This window comes from Nicotiana tomentosiformis, chromosome 7 (genome assembly GCF_000390325.3).
Source record: "Nicotiana tomentosiformis chromosome 7, ASM39032v3, whole genome shotgun sequence".
Taxonomy (NCBI): domain Eukaryota; kingdom Viridiplantae; phylum Streptophyta; class Magnoliopsida; order Solanales; family Solanaceae; genus Nicotiana; species Nicotiana tomentosiformis.
This window is the reverse complement of record NC_090818.1, coordinates 91,732,074-91,751,214: the sequence shown is the minus strand read 5'-3', so window position 1 is coordinate 91,751,214 and position 19,141 is coordinate 91,732,074. Positions and strand designations below refer to the sequence as shown.

At 40.0% G+C, this 19,141-nt stretch overlaps 3 protein-coding genes across 3 annotated transcripts; 1 reads left to right on the top strand and 2 right to left on the bottom strand.

Annotated features, from left to right (window-relative positions):
• The first annotated feature begins 1,087 nt into the window (after window positions 1-1,087).
• On the top strand, window positions 1,088-1,555 carry LOC138895997 (uncharacterized). The gene has a single exon (XM_070180769.1). It carries the CDS (start codon window positions 1,088-1,090, stop codon window positions 1,553-1,555), a length of 468 nt encoding a protein of 155 aa, XP_070036870.1.
• Window positions 1,556-10,005: 8,450 nt separating this feature from the next.
• On the bottom strand, window positions 10,006-10,320 carry LOC138895996 (secreted RxLR effector protein 78-like). Its single transcript, XM_070180768.1, has one exon. The coding sequence runs from the start codon at window positions 10,318-10,320 to the stop codon at window positions 10,006-10,008; it is 315 nt and encodes a 104-aa protein (XP_070036869.1).
• Window positions 10,321-10,938: 618 nt separating this feature from the next.
• On the bottom strand, window positions 10,939-11,579 carry LOC138895995 (uncharacterized). Its single transcript, XM_070180767.1, has 2 exons — window positions 11,239-11,579; window positions 10,939-11,107 (listed from the first exon to the last, which is right to left on the bottom strand). Exons 1-2 carry the CDS (start codon window positions 11,577-11,579, stop codon window positions 10,939-10,941), a joined length of 510 nt encoding a protein of 169 aa, XP_070036868.1.
• Window positions 11,580-19,141: the final 7,562 nt, after the last annotated feature.

The window sequence follows — 19,141 nt, the reverse complement described above, 5'->3', positions numbered from 1 at the left end:
ACACTTTGGGATAATGGTTAGTCACCGAGGAAGGTTAGGTTGAAGTAGCCTTATCCTGAAACTACACATGCCTGCGTAACAATGGATTGTTATTATTCCCTTCATTTGGGGCGAGATTTATGTGATGAAACATTTCCCTTTATGAGATAATTGCTAGAAAAGGGTGATGTTGATCCACAAGGCATTGTGGTGAGACTGCCTAGTCGGTCAAGTCATGATCGGATGTTATGTCGTACACATAGTGGTGATTGTGCTGAAAACTGTGATCGAGATAATGATTGGAACTGTGTTTGTGATTGTGATTGTGGTTGATGATTTTGGTTAAGACGGCCTAGCCGATCGGGCCGAGATCGGACTCCGTGGTAAAATCACTGTGGTATATCGGTGCTAAGATCTCCCAACCTAAAATAATGGAAATTTACTTGACACTTATCTTGCTCCGAATTTGATATTTTAGTATTGTCTGAGGCTTCCATTGATTTATGACTGTTCTTCCTTGTTTTATCATTCGTTCTAACGAGATGTTGTTTAGTTAGATACTAGTACTATTTCATATGTACTAACGTCCCTTTTTCCGGGGGCGCTGCATCTTTAATGGATGCATGTGGTTCCGCAGCAGGTGGCATTGATCATTGATAGCAGTACACCCTCTTCTCAGTAGATTTGGTGAGCCCCACTTCATTCGGGGTTGTGTATCTTTTGTCCCATGTGTATTGTGTTTTGAGGTATAGCTGGGGACTTGTTGCTGGCATTATCATATTATTTTGTGTCCGTAGAAGCTCCGTAGACACATTGTGGGCTGTATATAGGTGTTGGGTTATATTTGAATCACTTGTTGCCATTTAACTATGATTGTGTATGTATTTTGAGACTATAAGTTGAAGTGACTAATGGCAATGGAATTGGCATTGTTCATGGAATCCACTCAATGTTTAATTAATGATATAAAGGTATTTTCTCTTTATTCATGGGTGAGTGGGGTAGAAGGTATTATAAAGACTTGCTTGACTGGGTATCTCGTTTGAGCACCAGTCGCGCTCCCCAAGGTCGGGGCGTGACAACTAAGTTGATTCATGATCGTCTTTGCATGGCACATTCTAGACAGAGGAGTTATGTTGATTGGAAGGTTCGTGATGTTTCTTACATGGTGGGGGAGAAGGTATTTCTCAGAGTTTCGCCCATGAAGGGTGTTATGAGGTTCGGGAAGAAGGGCAAGTTGAGCTCTCGGTATATTGTCCCTTTTGAGGTGCTTAAGAGGGTTGGAGAGCTGGCTTACAAGCTTTCATTGCCGTATAGTCTATCGAGCGTTCATCTAGTCTTTCATGTTTCCATACTCCGGAAGTATTTCGGTGATCCGTCTCATGTTTTGGACATCAGCATGGTTCAGTTAGATGGGGATTTGACTTATGATGTGGAGTCGGTGGCCATTTTGGATCGGCTTATTCGAATGTTGAGGTCAAAGAATATAGCTTCAGTGAAGGTGCAGTGGAGAGGCCAGCAATTCGATGAGGCTACTTGCCAGACTGGGTGGGACATACGGAGAAGATATCCATAGCTATTTGGGCGAACGTTTGATTAAGAGGGGGAGCATATAACGATCCGGCCGGTTGTTTTGAGTATTGTAGCCCTGTTCCCCTATATATTTCTCATTCTATGCTCATTTGTTGTTATGTAACTTGCCGGGGTGGTTGGTTTGGTTCCGGGGATGTTTCGCAATGGATTGGGACATTTAGTCCCACGGTTAGAATCTTAAGTTGAAAGAGTTGACCGGATGTTGACTTATGTGTAAATGACTCCGGAATGGAGTTTTGATGGTTCCGATATACCGTGTAGTTACTTTGGACGTAGGAGTGTGTCCGAATATTGATTTGGAGGTCCATAGATGATTTTGGCTTGAATTGGCGAAAGTTGGAAAAGTTGAAGTTTGGAGAGTTGAAAAGTTTGACAGAGATTTGACTTTTTGGTTACCGGGCTTGGATTTTGATTCCAGAAGTAGGAATAGGTCTATTTTGTCATTTATTACTTGTGTGCAAGATTTGAGATCAATCAGAGTTGGTTTGATAGGCTTGGCATCGATTGTAGAAGTTGGAAATCTTTTACTTTCATTAAGCATGAATTGGGTTGAGATATGTGTTTTTGATGTTCTGTGACATGATTTGAGGCCTCGACTAAGTTCGTATGATGTTTTAGTATGTGTTTGTATGTTTGGACGGGGTCCCGAGGGCCTCAGGAGTGATTCGGGTATATATCGGAATGAGTTGTAGACTTGAGGAATTTATGATCTGTTGCTAGTCTGGTGCGATCGCACCTGCGAAGAATTTATTGCAGGTGCGCGACTACAGAAGCGAGTTTGGCATCACAGGTGTGGATTTTTGTTGGGGCTGAGGGGATGCGTAGGTGTGAACGTGGCGAGGGGAAAGAGTTTTCGCAGAAGCGGAGAGGAGGTTGCAGGTGCGACTCTTCAGAAGCTGAGCCCGATCCGCAGAAGCAAAGGTAGGGGCCTTTATTGAAACCGTAGTAGTGGAACTTTTGGTCAAGCATGCGAGACCGCAGATACAGTTAAGTGAACCGCTTGTGCGAAAGCATTGACAGTGTATTAAATTCGAAGGGTTCCGATATTGCTTCATTTCTGGACTTTGCAATCTCGGTTAGAAGCAATTATTGAGAGGGGTTTCACTAGATTTCAAGACGTAAGCAACTTTTGAACATTTTTATTCATTAATATTGAATACCAATTAAATTTGCCACTTAGATTATGTGTTTTTAAGATGGAATTTGGGGGATTTTGGACTAGGATATTTAGAGTGAGATTTGGGGATTTGAGTGACGATTTGTGGTCTAAATTGGAGGGTTTTGGTACGGTTGGGCTCGTTATTGAATGGGTGTTCGGATTTTGTAAATTTTATTGAATTCCGAGAGATGGGCCCGGAGTTGACTTTTGGGTAGACTTTTTGACTTTTGTTTAATAACCTAACTTTATCATATGGAATTGATTACTATATCTTGTATTGCTTGTATTAAGTTGTTTGTGGCTAGATTCGAGTCGTTCGGAGGCCGATTCGCGAGGCAAGGGCTTGTTGGAGTAGGTATTTGCACGGTTTGAGGTAAGTAACACTTCTAAACTTGGCTCTGGGGGTATGAATCCCTGAAATACATGTTATGTGGTTAGTGTTGAGGTGACGCATATGCTAGGTGACGGGCGGGTGGGCGTGCACCGTAATAATTGTGACTCGGTTGATTCCGTGAAACTGTGTAGGTATCTAATCTTGTTATTAGTCATGTATTCTCCATGTGTTAGAGAAATTGAGTTGTGATTCATGTTAGAAATTATGTTTAGGCTATCTGTCGATACTATTGGGACCCACAAAAGTCATTTTTGTTGTTGAGTTATTTGATTAAATTGTAGTTATGTACTCAGTCACATTCATCATTTGCATATCATACCTCAGTCTTTGTTATCATTTATTGCTATGTCATGTATCATTGTTTTGGGCTGATTGGCATCAGTTGACATGCATACTTGACATGTAGATATCAAGATGTGACATACCTCATATTATTCATACTTGGCATATTTTATCCGTGTTGTGCTCAAACTGTTAAAAAGTAGAAAGCATGTCTACATTTCTGTACTGTCTACAAACTGGTTATTGGATTTCTCTCTGAGTTACTACTGATATTATCTAGATTAGGATTGTACCAATATAAGCTCATCATTGCTTTCAGCCCAAGGTTAGTCGTGTCACTTATTGAGTACATTGGGTCGGTTGTACTCATAGTACACTCTATACTTCGTGTGTAGATCCAGGTGTATTTGGACACGGCGGTTGCTAGATTTGGAGCCTCATATGCTTGGAGACTTTTGAGGTAGCTTCTTTGGCAACCTCGGACCCGAGTCTCTTTCTTTTCAGTTTATTTAGCATTGTTCTATCTTTCTAGACCGTTGTATTTGTAGCTTGATTGTGTTGAAATTTTAGTAGCTCGTGTACTCAGTGACACCCAGAATTTTAAGAATTTTGTATTGAGTCGCGGTATTTTTATCGGTTATTTATGAGAATTTCACTGTTAAACTTATTCCATCATGTTTTCAAATTCAAAAGCATAGTTATTTATGATTGTCGGCTTGCCTAGTTTTGTGATAGGCACCATCACGACATGTTGAGTTTTGGGTCATGACAGTAATGCTTTATATGTTGAACACCCATCCACATTTTACTATTTTCATGTCCTTGTGCACCGTGTTGATAAAATATGAGCTTATACCTTTGATGAAATTTTGGCATTATTATTTTGTGATAATTGTGGCACATGTGGACATGTTGAGTGGATTGATTAGGTGTTGGCATGAGGACTTTGCTGTGTGATTGTGATTATTGTTGTGCGCCTGGGGCGAAATATGGGTGGTGTATTCTCGGGTTTCCCACGTGGCGAAATAAGTGTGGTGATATACGCATGTGGAAAAATAAAGAGAAGCATTTGTTGTTTTTGCACATGCGGTGAAATAAGGGTGACATTGTTGATGATATTATGTGATAAAACGGGGTTGATATTTTGTTCATATCCATGCTATTTTCGTAAAAACCTCTGCCATGTACTTTAATGAATTAACAGATAATGTTGACATGCCTTCATTTATATTTATTGATTTGTTGTCAAAGATGAATACCTCTATGTTGAGTTGTTCATGTTCTAGCGAGATTGTTGATATTACTTTTCTTTATACATTCTGTTGCCAGCTTTTGATATATTGCACAGGTTATTTGACTAGTTAGTATCACATGACTTGAACCTCGTCACTACTTCACCGAGGTTAGTCTTAATACTTATTGGGTAACGATCATGGTGTAGTCATACTACACTTCTGTATATTTTTTTGCAGATCCAGGTGTTGGAGGCAGCGAATCTCGAGATTGAGAGCTTTCATCGATCGTAATGATTCAAGGTAGAACTATACGTTATCACACTCCCTTGGAGTCTCATCCTTTATGTTAATATTATAAATTTTACATTTGAACAATATTGTATTTTGAATATTCCATATGTATTCAGTTAGAGCTCATGACTTGTTATTACCTAGTTCTGGGGAGAGGTATTGAGTATTTCCATTTTGTCTTGTGTTAACTCTATTTATGCTTTTATATTAAAATCTGTCTTATGATATCATGTTTTGATTATTTAATATTGTTAACTGATTGACTTACATAGTCTTAGAGTTTAGAATCAATCACGACCCCATGGTGGGATTTAGGTCGTGAAAAGTTGGTATTAGAGCTCTAGGTTCATAGGTTATACGAGTCATGAGCATGTTAAAACATGTAATATTAACTCAACGTAGGAAATGTCCATTTTGATAAACAAATCGTCAAGTAGAAACAGAGGCATATTATAGCGTGTGAAATGCAACTTAAAAACTAGTTTAAATACATGACGAAGCTTAAATAATACATGTGCATGATCAAGAATGCTACCCTTATACTGCTACATGAACATCAATAGTGAAATGCCACCTGCATAATCCACGTCCGCATAACCAAGAATGCCACCCTTATACCGCCACATGTGCATAATTGAGAATGCCACCCTTTTACTGCTACATGTGCATAATCAATCATATCAATGATGGTACCATAATCCGCGCATACGCTATTAAGAGAGAAACATGGTAGGGAGACCCTAGGGTGATGGATCCACATCCACACGCTGTATGACAATAACCTCATGCATAATAATAATCACAATGGCACGGCAAATACCTTGTGCAATAATATCATCACAATTGCACAACAAGCCCTCGAGCTAACACACAATCAATCTCTCCAACATGTCCACATGTGTTATAACCCTAACAATACAATATGCCAAATTATCATCAAAAGACATATGCTCAAAATTGTCAACAAGATGCACAAGGACATGATAATAATAAAATATGGATGAGTAGTCAACATATAAAGCATGAATATGGCAATCAAGTTCATGTATTCATAAAGTGATTAAGCTAAATAAGGTATATTAGAAGCCTAAGGTCTTGTCTGGTCATAAACAATACATAGAAATTGTGTACATACTCATCCCCTCGCGTACATGTCGCTTTACACATAAAACAAATAGACAAATAAGGCCAAACACTAAAGGGTACTCTGCCACAAAAGGTTAGGCAAGATACTTACTTTAATAAGCCCAAATAAATACTCTAGAATATCCTTTCTGCTAAAAATAACCTCCATCCGGCTCAAATATAGCTAAAACAACTCAATAACATCAAACAATGCTGTAGGAATCAATTCCAAACAATAAGTTCCAATCTTTACCCAATTCCCAAAAGGTTAACAAAAGTCAACCTCGTGCCCACACTGTCTAAACCCGAGTGAAGGGATAGATCTCGATTACTCATAACTCCACGATTAAAAATATGTGATTCGATTCCAAAATCAAGTCCAAATCGACTCTCAAATCCACAATTTCGTTTTTCAAAAAACAGAGTAAAAAACCTCAAAACATCTATTCCAAATTCCATAATATAGATGTAATAATCTATGGGGAAACAAGACACAATATTAAAATCACGTAGAAATCACTTACCCTCTTGCCTTGTGTAAAATCCTCTTCAAACAATCGCCCCTCTCTAAGTCTAAGGTTCAAAATATGAGATAATGTGTCTAAATCCCGAAATTATCCCAATATAATAAGTTGTAGAAGTCACAAAAAAGACCAGAGAATCAAAATTGCCAGCCTCGCAAATGTGAGAAGTGGCTTGCAAATGAAAAAAGGCTCCCTTAGCTTCAGTCATCGCAATTATGACCATGAAGCTCATAAATGCTATCAAGTGTTGCAAATGTAGACTCCCCTTTGCTACTGCGGATGTCGCAATTGCAACACCTGCTTTGCAAATGCTAAGCTGGCCTTCTCAGGAACCCATCGCAAATGCGACCAAGACACTGCAATTGTGGTCTTTCGCAATTGCGAGCAGACTGTCGCAATTTGGAGGTCTGAAGAACCAGCAAAATCTAAATTTTCCCAAAACCAATCAGAAACTCACCCGAATCCCTTAGTCCCCACATTGAACATCTATACTAGTATATAAACTTTATAAGAACTCGCTCATAAGCTCAAAACAACAAAATAATATCCATCACCAAGAATCAAACACCGAAATGCATTTACTTATGAATTGGAGAGTTGAACTTTATCCGCACTTCTATTATTGTGATCTAGTGCCTTGACTTATATTTCATCATACATTTACTTATGAGTTGGAGAGTTGAATATTCTGAAAATATGAGAATTTTTGTACCCTGGACATTTTGACCGACATTGATTATTGATGATATTCTGTAGATCGGGTTTTTTTTAAAAACATTTGATATTTAATTAAAGATTAAATCTTTTATTATTTTGAATCAGTTTCTATGACTTTATTTGATCTCGTTAAGTATCATTTTTCTAGATTGGAGCGTTTAAAGGACACGGATAGGGAAGGGTTTATTGGATGGTTGAAGCTTATTTGATCTTAGCGCTGAACTTACACTCCAGCTTATTCTCGGGTTAGGATAGTAGGAGGCGACTCTGAGTATTTTCCGGTTGTAATGGGGTTACACCAAGGTTCTGCGCTTAGTCCGTTCTTATTCGCCCTGGTGATGGACGCGTTAACACACCATATTCAAGGGGATGTGCCATGGTGCATGCTATTCGCCGATGACATAGTTTTGATTGATGAGTCGCGAGCCGATGTTAACGAGAGGCTAGAGGTTTGATGACAGACTTTTGAGTCTAAGGGTTTCAAGCTGAGCTGGACGAAGACGGAATACCTGGAGTGTAAGTTCAGCGCTGAGCCAGGGAAAGTGAGCGTGGATGTGAGGCTTGATTCACAGGTCATCCCGAGTAGAGGCAGCTTCAAGTACCTTGGTTCGGTTATCCGGGGGGGGAGATCAACGAGGATGTCATACACCGTATTGGGGTAGGATGGATGAAGTGGAGGTTAGCATCTGGAGTCCTGTGTGACAAGAGAGTGCTACCGATACTCAAAGGTAAGTTTTATAAAGCGGTGGTTAGACCAGCCATGATGTATGGGGCTGAGTGTTAGCCCGTTAAGAACTCACATATCCAGAAGATGAAAGTAGCAGAAATGAGGATGTTGCGGTGGATGTGCGGGCACACTAGGATAGATAAGATTAGGAATGATGATATTCGGGAGAAGGTGCATGTGACTCCCATTGATGATAAGATGCGGGAAGCGAGACTTAGATGGTTCGGACATGTTCAGAAGAGAAGCCCAGATGTTCCGGTACATAGGTGTGAGCAACTAGTTACGGAGGGTACGAGAAGAGGTAGAGGGCAGCCTAAGAAGTATTGGGGAGAGGTGATCAGGCAGGATATGGCGAGGCTCCAGATTTTCGAGGACATGACACTTGATAGGAAGATGTAGAGGTCGAGTATTAGGGTTGTAGGTTAGGAGGTAGTTGAGTCGTGCCTTACTTCATACCATGGTGGGACTAGCCATGTAGGGTTTTTGTCTAAGGTAACTAGTGGGAATGTTGTGGCTTACTATTTCGCTTTTCAGTGCATGTCCTATTTACTAGCTATCGCTTTTGCTTTACATCTTTCTTTTAGATTTCATGGTGTTCCTATTTTTCTTATGACTGTTGTGGTGATACTAATATTTACTAATATTGTCTCCCTTTGCTTTGCATCTTTCTTCTGGATTTCATGGTGTTCCTATTTATCCTATGATTGTTGTTATGATACTAATATTGTCTCCCTTTTTGTCCTTTTATCTTTTTATTTTTTTTTAGCCGAGGGTCTTTCGGAAACAGCCTCTCTACTCCTTCGGAGTAGGGGTAAGGTCTGCGTACACACTACCCTCCCGAGACCCCATTAGTGGGATTTTACTGGGTTGTTGTTGTTGTTGTTGTAAGTAGCTTGGCTAACCTTGATGTGAGGGAATGTTTTTATAAAAATAGATATGTATTCAACGTACGGCATGTTTGGGGGTGACGTATATGCGAGGTCATATAAGGTTATACCATGTTTGGGGTAGAGTTTATGTTTCTTGATACCTTGATTGAGATATGTTTCTTCTTGTCTATACCTTATTTGTTTGTAAGGCTAATTGAGCAACCTTAATCATACTAGATATTATGTCTAGGCTTTTGATACTATATTTTAACATGAAGGGTATTCGGTATTTTGGATTATATTTTGTAGCCATAGTCATACTTGTACAAATGCATATATCTCTTCATGATGATATTCTATTTTCGTACATCTTTTATATGCTTATCTTTTATTTATATGCATACACCCTGGCATGGAGAAACACCATATCTTTCCTACTCACCTCTCCCCAATACTTCTTCGGCCTACCTCTAGTTGACCCCCCCCCTAAAAAAAGGGGGAAGCTGCGGTCGAGGACCTACAGGGCCAACCTCTCACACCTCCTTACCGATGCATCTTTGCTTCTCCTCTTCACATGCCGGAACCATCTAAGTCTCGCCTCCCGAATGTTTCCCCCACAGGGGCCACACCCACCTTGTCCCAAATAACATCATTTCTAATTCTATCCAGCCTGGTATACCGGCACATCCATCTCAGCATAATCATTTCAGCCACCTTCATCTTTTGGACATGGGAGTTCTTGAATGTCCAAAGCTCCGCCCCATATAACATATTCGGTCTGACTACCACTCATAAAACATACCTTTAAGTTTAGGTGGCACATTCTTATCACACAAAATACCTGAAGTGAGCCTCCATTTAATCCATCCCACCCCAATACAATTTAAAACATCCTCGTCGATCTCCCCATTCCCTTGTATGATTGAACCCAAGGTATTTATAACTCTCTCTCCTAGGGATGACAAGAGAATTAAGCCTCACTTCTTCGTCCACAACCTGAGTCGTCCCATTAAACTTTTACTCTAAGTATTCTATCCTGGTCCTGCTCAACATCAAACCTTTAGACTCGAGGGTATGCTTCCAAATCTCTAACCTCTTGTTAATACCGCTTCACATCTCATCAATCACAACAATTTTAACTGCATATAACATGCGCCACAACACCTCTCTGTGTATGTGGCGCGTCAGCGTGTCGACTTCCAAGGAAAATAGAAATGGATTGAGGGCTGACCCCTGATGCAACCCCATCATAACTAGGAAGTGTACTGAGTCCCCTCCCACGGTCCTCACTCGAGTCTTAGCTTCATCATGAATGTCCTTAATAGTCCTAATGTAAGCAACAGGAACATCTATATCCTCCAAACATCTCCACAAAACCTCCATTGACACTTTATCGTAAGACTTCTCTAAGCCGATGAACACCATATGTAAATCTGTCTTCCTCTATCTATACTACTTCATCAACCTCCTAATAAGATGAATATCTTTCATAGTCTAACATCCTTGCATAAATTGGAACTGGTTTCAGCAATATCCACAATTATCCTCAACATCAGCTCCACCACCCTCTCCTAGACTTTCATAGTACGGCTTAGTAACTTGATGCCCCGGATGTTCTTGCAACTTTGGATATCACCCACGTTCATATACAGCGGGACCACCAGTACTCCATCTCCATTCTTTGGGCATCTTCTTCGTATTAAAAATGACATTAAATAACCTAGTGAGCCACTCCAAGCCTGCCCTACCCATGCCCTTCAACAATTCCACCGATATCTCGTCAGGACCGGTTGCTGTCCCTCTACTCATCTTACGCATATCCCCCTAAACCTCCTTGACTATTATAAGCCTACAAATAACCAGAGTCCCGACGATATTCAAAGTGTTCTAGATCGCCTAACTCAATGTTTATATCCCCCTCTTCACTCAAGAGTTTGTAGAAGTAAGTATGCCATCTTCTCGAATAAGTGCCTCATCCAACAAAACTCTACCATCCTCGTCCTTGATGCACTTCACTTGGTCCAGGTCAGGGGCCTTCCTTTCTCACGCCTTAGCTAGCCTGTACAACTTCTTATTCTCTTCTCTATCGTCGAGTGCTTCATACAAGCGTTCAAGTGCAGCGGTCTTGGCTACAGTAAGTGCTATGTCTTTTGTCAGCAAGTTATCTCCCAACTCACGTGCTATGTCTTTTGTCAAAGCTCCCGACTTGATCCTAGGTAGAACAAACATAGCACTCTTTCATCTCTCCCTCATGAACTCCAAGTCCATGACTAGAAGCTATGCTGAGTCATGAGGTTCTCACTCGAGATGACCTTACAGTCCGCGCACAGACCTTTATCATACTTCTTGATGAGTAGATAGTCAATCTGGCTTCTGGACACCGAACTCTGAAAGGTGACCAAGTACTTCTCCTTCTTCGGGAAATTAGAATTAGCTATCACCAAATCAAAAGTCTTAGAGATATCCAGCAGGTACATACTACATCTGTTATAAACTCTAAAATAGAAACTGCCATGCACGTCATCGTAGCCCTCTGACATCGCCCCAATATTGCCATTGAAATCCCTTCCCACGAAAAGCTTCTCAGTGTGCGAAATACCACACACAAACTCATAAAAATCCTCCCAGAAACTCATTTTTACCTCCTCATCCAATCCCACTTGAGGTGCGTATGCACTAATCATGTTTAGAGTAAAAACACCCCAACAACTAGCCTAATACCCATGAACCTGTCGTTCACCCTCCTAACCTCCACCATTAGCTCTTGAAGATCCCTGTCAACCAAAATACCTACCCCGTTCTTCCCCCCATGCGTCCAGAGTACCAAAGCTTAAACCCATCTATATCTCATGCGTTATCTCCCACCAATATAGTCTCCTGTAGACAAGATATATTGATCATCCTCTTATGGAGAATCTTCACTAACAATATAGACTTTCCCGTCAATGTCCCCATATTCCAAGACCCAACTCGCAACCTAGAGGCATCATTACTACCCTTACCCCCTTTCCATTACCTCCTGAGGACCCCGCCGAGAAAATGACCTTACCCTGCCATCGTTCACTACAACCACTGTAATCTAATACAATCTAAGTAGAATCTACCACAGAAGTAGGGGCACTGCTAATGAACTAGGAATGATAGTAGCATCAAGGTATGTGATACTTAGTACCCTAAAGAGTGCTAAAAAGGTCTGTTAATAGATACAATTGAGCTAAATAGATTAACCACAATTAGATCACAACGACTAATAAAGAACACAATAGAAGCAAAGAAACAGGTGAATAAAATGTATTAATAATAATGTTTAACAACAAAGTAATAGGTGAACGAAATGTGACAAAACAAGAACACACTAAGAACAAAGCAACAACAAACTAATAGACAATGTACAAAAATTTAAACTATGACACCAAATCGATACTACAAGCAAGGAGACAAGTACCCTATTAGGAAAAATGCACGAAAATACAAACAAACAAATATGAACTATTAACTAAAGCAATTATGCAACTCGCAACAATGAAAGACAAAAGGATACAAGAGATTCGGAGGTACCAACTGCGGGTGAATAGAACTCGGGTCACCGATTTGGATATCGAGGTGTTGCAGTAATAGTGGACTTCCACGCACACCCACACGCCTCCGGTGCCGTTGTTTCTTGTTGTTCATCATCGGCACGAGGGTCTCACTCGCCTCTTCTCTAATATTCACCAACAATTTGATAACTTGCCATACTTTAGGGGCAAGGACTGGAGAGAAGCAGTGATTCTCCTCGACCTAGATCTAAGTGGCGGCAATTTTCTTGAAATGACAGGGAAGTGGGAAAAACCTGATGAAGAAAAAGGGAGATAGGGTGGGGAAGACGAAAAATGGAAAAAGAGAGAGGGAGAGGAAGAAACGGGGATGACTTTGGGTTAGGGGGGGGGGTAGAGGGGTTGTGAAGACGAAAAAGAGAAACAGGGAAGAAGGGTGGAAGAAAGGAGGTAAGAGAGAGAGAGGAACAGAGAGAGCAAAGGATATGGAGTGCAGGGTTATTTACCTGTATTTTTGGCAGCTGCCGGTGGTGATGCGAGCATTGGTTGGTGGAGGGTGACCGTTAGTGGAAGAGCGAAGAGAGAGAAGAGATCTTGAAGAGAGATAAAGAGAGAATTCCCATCTATTACGAAATTTCCCGAACATTCCATCCAGTTTATTGATTGATTTTTGAGATATTGATATATTATGAAGCTACGATGCTTGGCGCATGGATGTAAATCAATCCCTCCACAATCACGTGATCATCCATTCAACCTTGAGCCGTGTGTGAATACTTGACACTAGGAGTTTTGGGCACTAAGAGTGCCGCTTGATGTAAAGTTTAACTATTTATCATGCATTGACAGTGTAGACTCGGGTAGAGCCATGCATATCCATATATGTTGATATTGTGCCTTCTTGTGTTCTTGATCAACTTACTTGAAAAGCATGCTTAATAGGTTATTTTTGGTTGCATACTATACTATTTATATCTTTGATTTCTTGTTGTTTCCTCATTAATTGTATATTGTGATGAGCTTATCAAGTATCGAAATTATATCATATTTGTTTAAACCTAGCCACTACTTCATCGGGGTTGTACTGATACTATACTTTTGTATATTTTTGTGCTGATCATAGTATCGGACCTAGCAGCATTCAAGAGGGCGCTTGGCAGCTGATTGGAGACTTCATGGTGAGTTGTTATGCTTAATTCGCAGCTTATGGAGTCCCCTTCTTATCCATTCTATTTTTTTTAAACCAGACTGTATTTTTATTTTTCTATAATCAGGGTTACTCTATTTAGTTGCTCATGACTTCGTACTGCCAGATTTTGGGAGATTGTTATTGTATTTTTCGTATTTGGTTGACGGTTTGAAAAGTACTTATGTTTTATCCACATCTCGGCAGCAAATTATCCTTTATTTGTCTTTCTTGTGTTGATTATGATTGTTGACTTCCCTAGAAGGTTGGAGTTAGGTTCCATCACGACTATGGTTGAATTTTGGGTCGTGACACAAAGTTTTCAACTTTCATACAAATACACTTAAATTCTCCCGATCCCCTCGGATTCTTATCTAAACATATGTACAAGTTTACATACATCATATTAATTTAATAGATGCTTCAAATCATGAATCAAAGCACATATAGTAAAATCGAGAGCTAGGTTACTAATTTTGCATTTAACATTCCAAATAGCAAGATAGTGTTCGAAGTTCTTTTTGAATCTTTGGAATACAAATATCCCATAACCGCAAGTCATAAAATACCAAATTAACCTGCATGACATTTTAAATTAGGGAACCGGGTGCTAAAACTTAGTATAATAGGTTGAATCGTTACAGTTTATTTCATTATAATTTTTACATAAATATTTTTAAATCAAGAATTATATACTATTAGGTTTTTCCCTCTCTATTGATGGTAGGCTATAATTACGTGTTTTAGTCGCTTATTACACTTCAATTTACTGCACTTTAATTGAGTTTGAGCTTTAATCGCTAGTGTTTTGCACTAATTATGTATTTTATGCCTTGTAGGAGGATTCCGAGCTATGTAGATATTACAGAATACCCAAGGGATTAATCCGGGATCGCGCTCGGGGGTCGAGAACCACGTCTGGATATCAAAAAGTCAAGAAAAATCCGGACTCTAAGAAAATAACACACCTGCGGTGCGTGGGATGGCGCATGGCACGACGCGCCTATACATTTTCTGGCTGCTTGACAGATTTTAACTCTCTGAACTTTACCACAACTGCCCTGCGTGGCGTGTCACCCCATGCGGCGCACCTGTGCAATTTTTACAAAGTTATTATCCAATTCGTGCAGGAAAAGGTGTTTTCATCTGGGCCCGACCCTACTTAGTATAAATACATGTAAAAATATTATTTTAAGGACTTTTGACATATCCTAGAACTAAGTAAGCCAAGGAAGAGGTGTAGAAGCAAAAGCTCAAGGATTTCATCATTCAATCCTCACTCAAGACAAGGGTTTGGATTGTTTTATATTTTCCTTTAAATTAAACATTGTTATGATGAATTACTCCATATCCATAGAGTAGTTCTCTTTAGGGTTTGATGGATTTGGTGTATTAATAATCATGTGTGGATAATTAATTCTAGTCTTATGTATTGAATTATTTTGGATGTTTTAATTGTTGCATGTATATTCACTTGGTAATGTAATAGAGAGAGGCATAACTTGTGATATTATTGCATTATATTTTGTTGGTTGAAGCCATTAATTCTTCTTATTAATCGGAACAGGCTTGTTGAATTGTTGATTAAACTTAGTTAGGAGGATAATCGAGAGAGGTTCTCCTAAATAACAATCCACTACAAATTTCTTGCATATCTTCACGTGCTTAAAGTTGGTTCATCTTGTGAGGTTGAGACTTAATCGAGAGAGGAGTTTCTACTAATCAATTGAACTAATAACCAAGTGAATTCGAAAGACTCTCTTGAACATTAGAAGTGAATTATCTAGAGTTAAATCCCAAACATTTATCTTGCACCTATTGTAAGGCCCCGTAAAATATTGCAAAATAATGTCAATAATATTTCATGGTGCCGAATTGGTTTTACGTGTTGTGTATTATAAAAATTCTTCACGGCGAGCTTGCTCACCACGGTTCGGACTTTTTAGGTTGAACAATGCATCGGAACGTAAAAGAAAATGTTTGGAAGAATTACGTGTTTCTGCGGTCCATTATGCGACCGCAGAATCACTCTTCGGACCGCATAATGGCCACATAGTGACGCAGCTTTTGGGCCAGTCTGGGAGCAATTATGCGGTCGACTAGACTTCAAGGTCTACGGACGCCAACAGATCTACCTCGAGTCTCCAAATGCCAATCTGAGCTGATATGCCTCAAGGACACCTGGACCAGTACCAAAATTTGCACAAGAAGTGCAGAGTGTAGTATGAGTACAACCGACCCAATGTACTCCGTAAGTGTCAAGCCTAACCTCGACGAGGTAGTGATGAGGCTATGACATGACACTCACGTATTTAAACATGTACATACAGAAATATACATACAAAATAACAACAAATAAAGAATTAACAAGACCAATTGGGAGGGGACATGCGAAAAGGGTACAAGATATGGTAACTACAGCAGGGAATAAGAATAAGAATCATTCAATAAACCTTCAATCAACAAAAATGAACAAGCATAATGAATAAAATTGCACGGCATCACCCTTCGTTCTTTTACTCTCAGTCTCACTATGAAACAGTAATAACGGCACGATATCACCCTTTGTGCTTTTACTCACAATCTTACCATAAAATGATAAATACGGCACGACATCACCCTTCATGCTTTTACTCTCAATTTTGTTATGAATCAATAGATATGATATGGCATCACCCTTCGTGCTTTAACTCTCAAATACGACACGGTATCACCCTTCTTTATTTAACTCTCAAATACGGCAAGAAATCACCCTTCGTGCTTTAACACTCTGTCTTACCAAGTAAAATGAACATATAAAAAATAGGGAGATGGAATAAGCAATCAAGTCTTACGTCAATAATAGTTCCACAATACCAAGCTCAACTTCAGAAATAATACTCAATTATCACATATAGCTCATAAGTATGTAAAGAACGATCAATTATCAATTAACTAGTCTAAGTATGGATATCAGGATAAAAAAAGATATATTACAAGAAACAAGTCCCGCCCGCATGCTTTAACCCAATAACAACACATAAGTACTCGTCACCTCACATATACGTTGTATCCAACATTTAAACAAGTAGCAAATAGGCAAACAAGTCCTAATCCCTCAAGTCAAGGTTAGCCACGACACTTACCTCACTCCACAAGTCGACTCAAAGCTCTACCGAAGCCTTTCCCCTAGAATCCGTCTCCAAACCACTCATATCTAATCACAATTGACTCAATAATGTCAAATATTGCTAAAGGAATCAATTACAATGCATAAATTTAGAATTTTCACACTTTTCCCCAAAAAATCAAAAATTGACCCCGGGCATGCTTGGTCAAAACCTGAGGTTTGGGCCAAAGTCCATTTTTCCATTCGCCCCAAGCCCGATTATGTCATTAGTTTCAGAATCCGACCTTAATTTGAGGTCTAAATCCCTAATTAGCAAAAACCCTCAATTCTTCCTAAATACCTAGTTTTCTACCATGGAAGAATAAATATTAAGGATATAAATTAATGGGTGATGTCAGAAATAGAATAAAATGAGTTAAAATGTACAAACCTATGAATTGATGTTGAGTTTTCTCTTAAACATCGCCTCTAGGCCGAGCTCTAATGGAGAGTTTATGAAAAAATTAAAGAATCTCATACTTGGTCTGTTTTTAATCACTGGGCGTCAGGCCTTCTTCGCATTCGCGAAGGGCCTGACGCGATCGCGAAGCAGCGGCTCAAATAGCCTACACATTTGCGAAATACCCTTCGCGTTTGTGAAGGCTTACACCTACAAGCCTACGCGTTCGCGAGCCTTGAGATGCATTTGCGAAGAGTATTGGTCAGTTCCTCTCCCCCAGGTTCACAAAACTATGTGTTCGCGATATACTGTCCGTGTTCACGAAGGGCAGCCCCCCTCCACTTCATGTTCGCGTACAGTCCTTCGCGTTCACATAGAGTAAAATCCTCCTCTGCCCAGTTCCCCCTTCGCGATCGCGAAGTGCATTACACTAGAAACCAACATAAGTCCAAAAACCTGATTTTTCAAAGTGTGAATCATCCGTAGCCTATCCGAAACTTACCCGAGCCCCCGGGGCTCCAAACCAAATATGCACACAAGTCAAAAAACCCTATACTAACTCGCTCGTGTTATCAAAACACGAAAATAATGCCTAGAGCTACGAATCGGACACCAAATCAAATAAAATTTTCAAGAAAACTTTAGAACTTCTATTTTAACAACCGGACGTCCGAATCACGTCAAACCAATTTCGTTTCTCACCAAATTTTACAAACAAGTCATAAATATAGTAATGGGCATATACCGGGTTCTGGAACCAGAATACAGACCCGGTATCAATAAAATCAAATATTGGTCAAATCCTTAAAGTCATTAAACCTTTAAACATTCAATTTTTGACATAAAGCGATAACTCGAGTTAGGGACCTCCGAATTTGATTCTCGGCATACGCCTAGGTCCCAAATCACGATACTAACCCACTGGGACCGTCAAAATACGAATCCGGGTCCGTTTGCTCAAAATGATGACATAAGTCAACTCAAATAAATTTTTAAGGCAAAATTTCATATTTTATCAGTTTTTAACATAAAACCCTTCCGGGAAAACATCCGAACTGTGCATGCAAATCACGGAAGGCTTAAGAAAGCTATTGGAGGCCTAGATGACATGGAATTAAGGTTTAAAACTCTAGATGACCTATCGGGTCATCACAAAAGCCAATCGCTCATACCTCCTTAGCGGGGCATCTTGGTTTCTCTCCGCGTGTGCCCGAACCATTTAAGCCTCATTTCCCGCATCTTGTCATCTATGGGAGCCATGCCCACCTTCTCCCAAATATCTTCATTGCTAATCTTATTCAGCCTAGTGTACCCACACATGCATCTAGGTATCCTCATCTCTGCTAGTTTCATTTTGTGTATACGGGAATTCTTGACTGGCCAACACCGCTCTATAGAACTTGCCCTCAAGTTTTGGTGGCACATTCTTTTCACACAAGACTCCAGATGCTAACCTTCATTTCATCCACCCCACCACTATACGATGAATGACATCCTCGTCTATCTCCCCATCGCCTCTGGATGATTGACCCAAGGTACTTAAAACTTCCTCTCTCGGAGATGACTTGTGAGTCAAGCCTTACGTCCAAGTCTACTTTCCTCGTCACGTCGCAGAACTTACACTCCAGGTATTATATCTTAGTCCTACACAACTTGAAACCTTTAGACTCAACGCCCTGTCTCCAAACCTCCATCCTCTCGTTAATGTCACCTCGCATCTCATCAATCAGAACTATATCATCAGCGAACAACATACACCATGGCACCTCCCCTCGAATATGGTGTGTGAGTGTATCCATCGCCAGGGCAAATAAGAACGGGTTGAGCTCAAATCCTTGGTGCAACCCCATAACCACCAGAAAATGCTCCAAGTCACCACTCACAGTCCTATAATGAAACGGATAGCATTCCCTTTGTTACACCCTATATTTTCGTACGTAAAAATGCATCGTAAGCAATCTAATGTAGGACCAAAA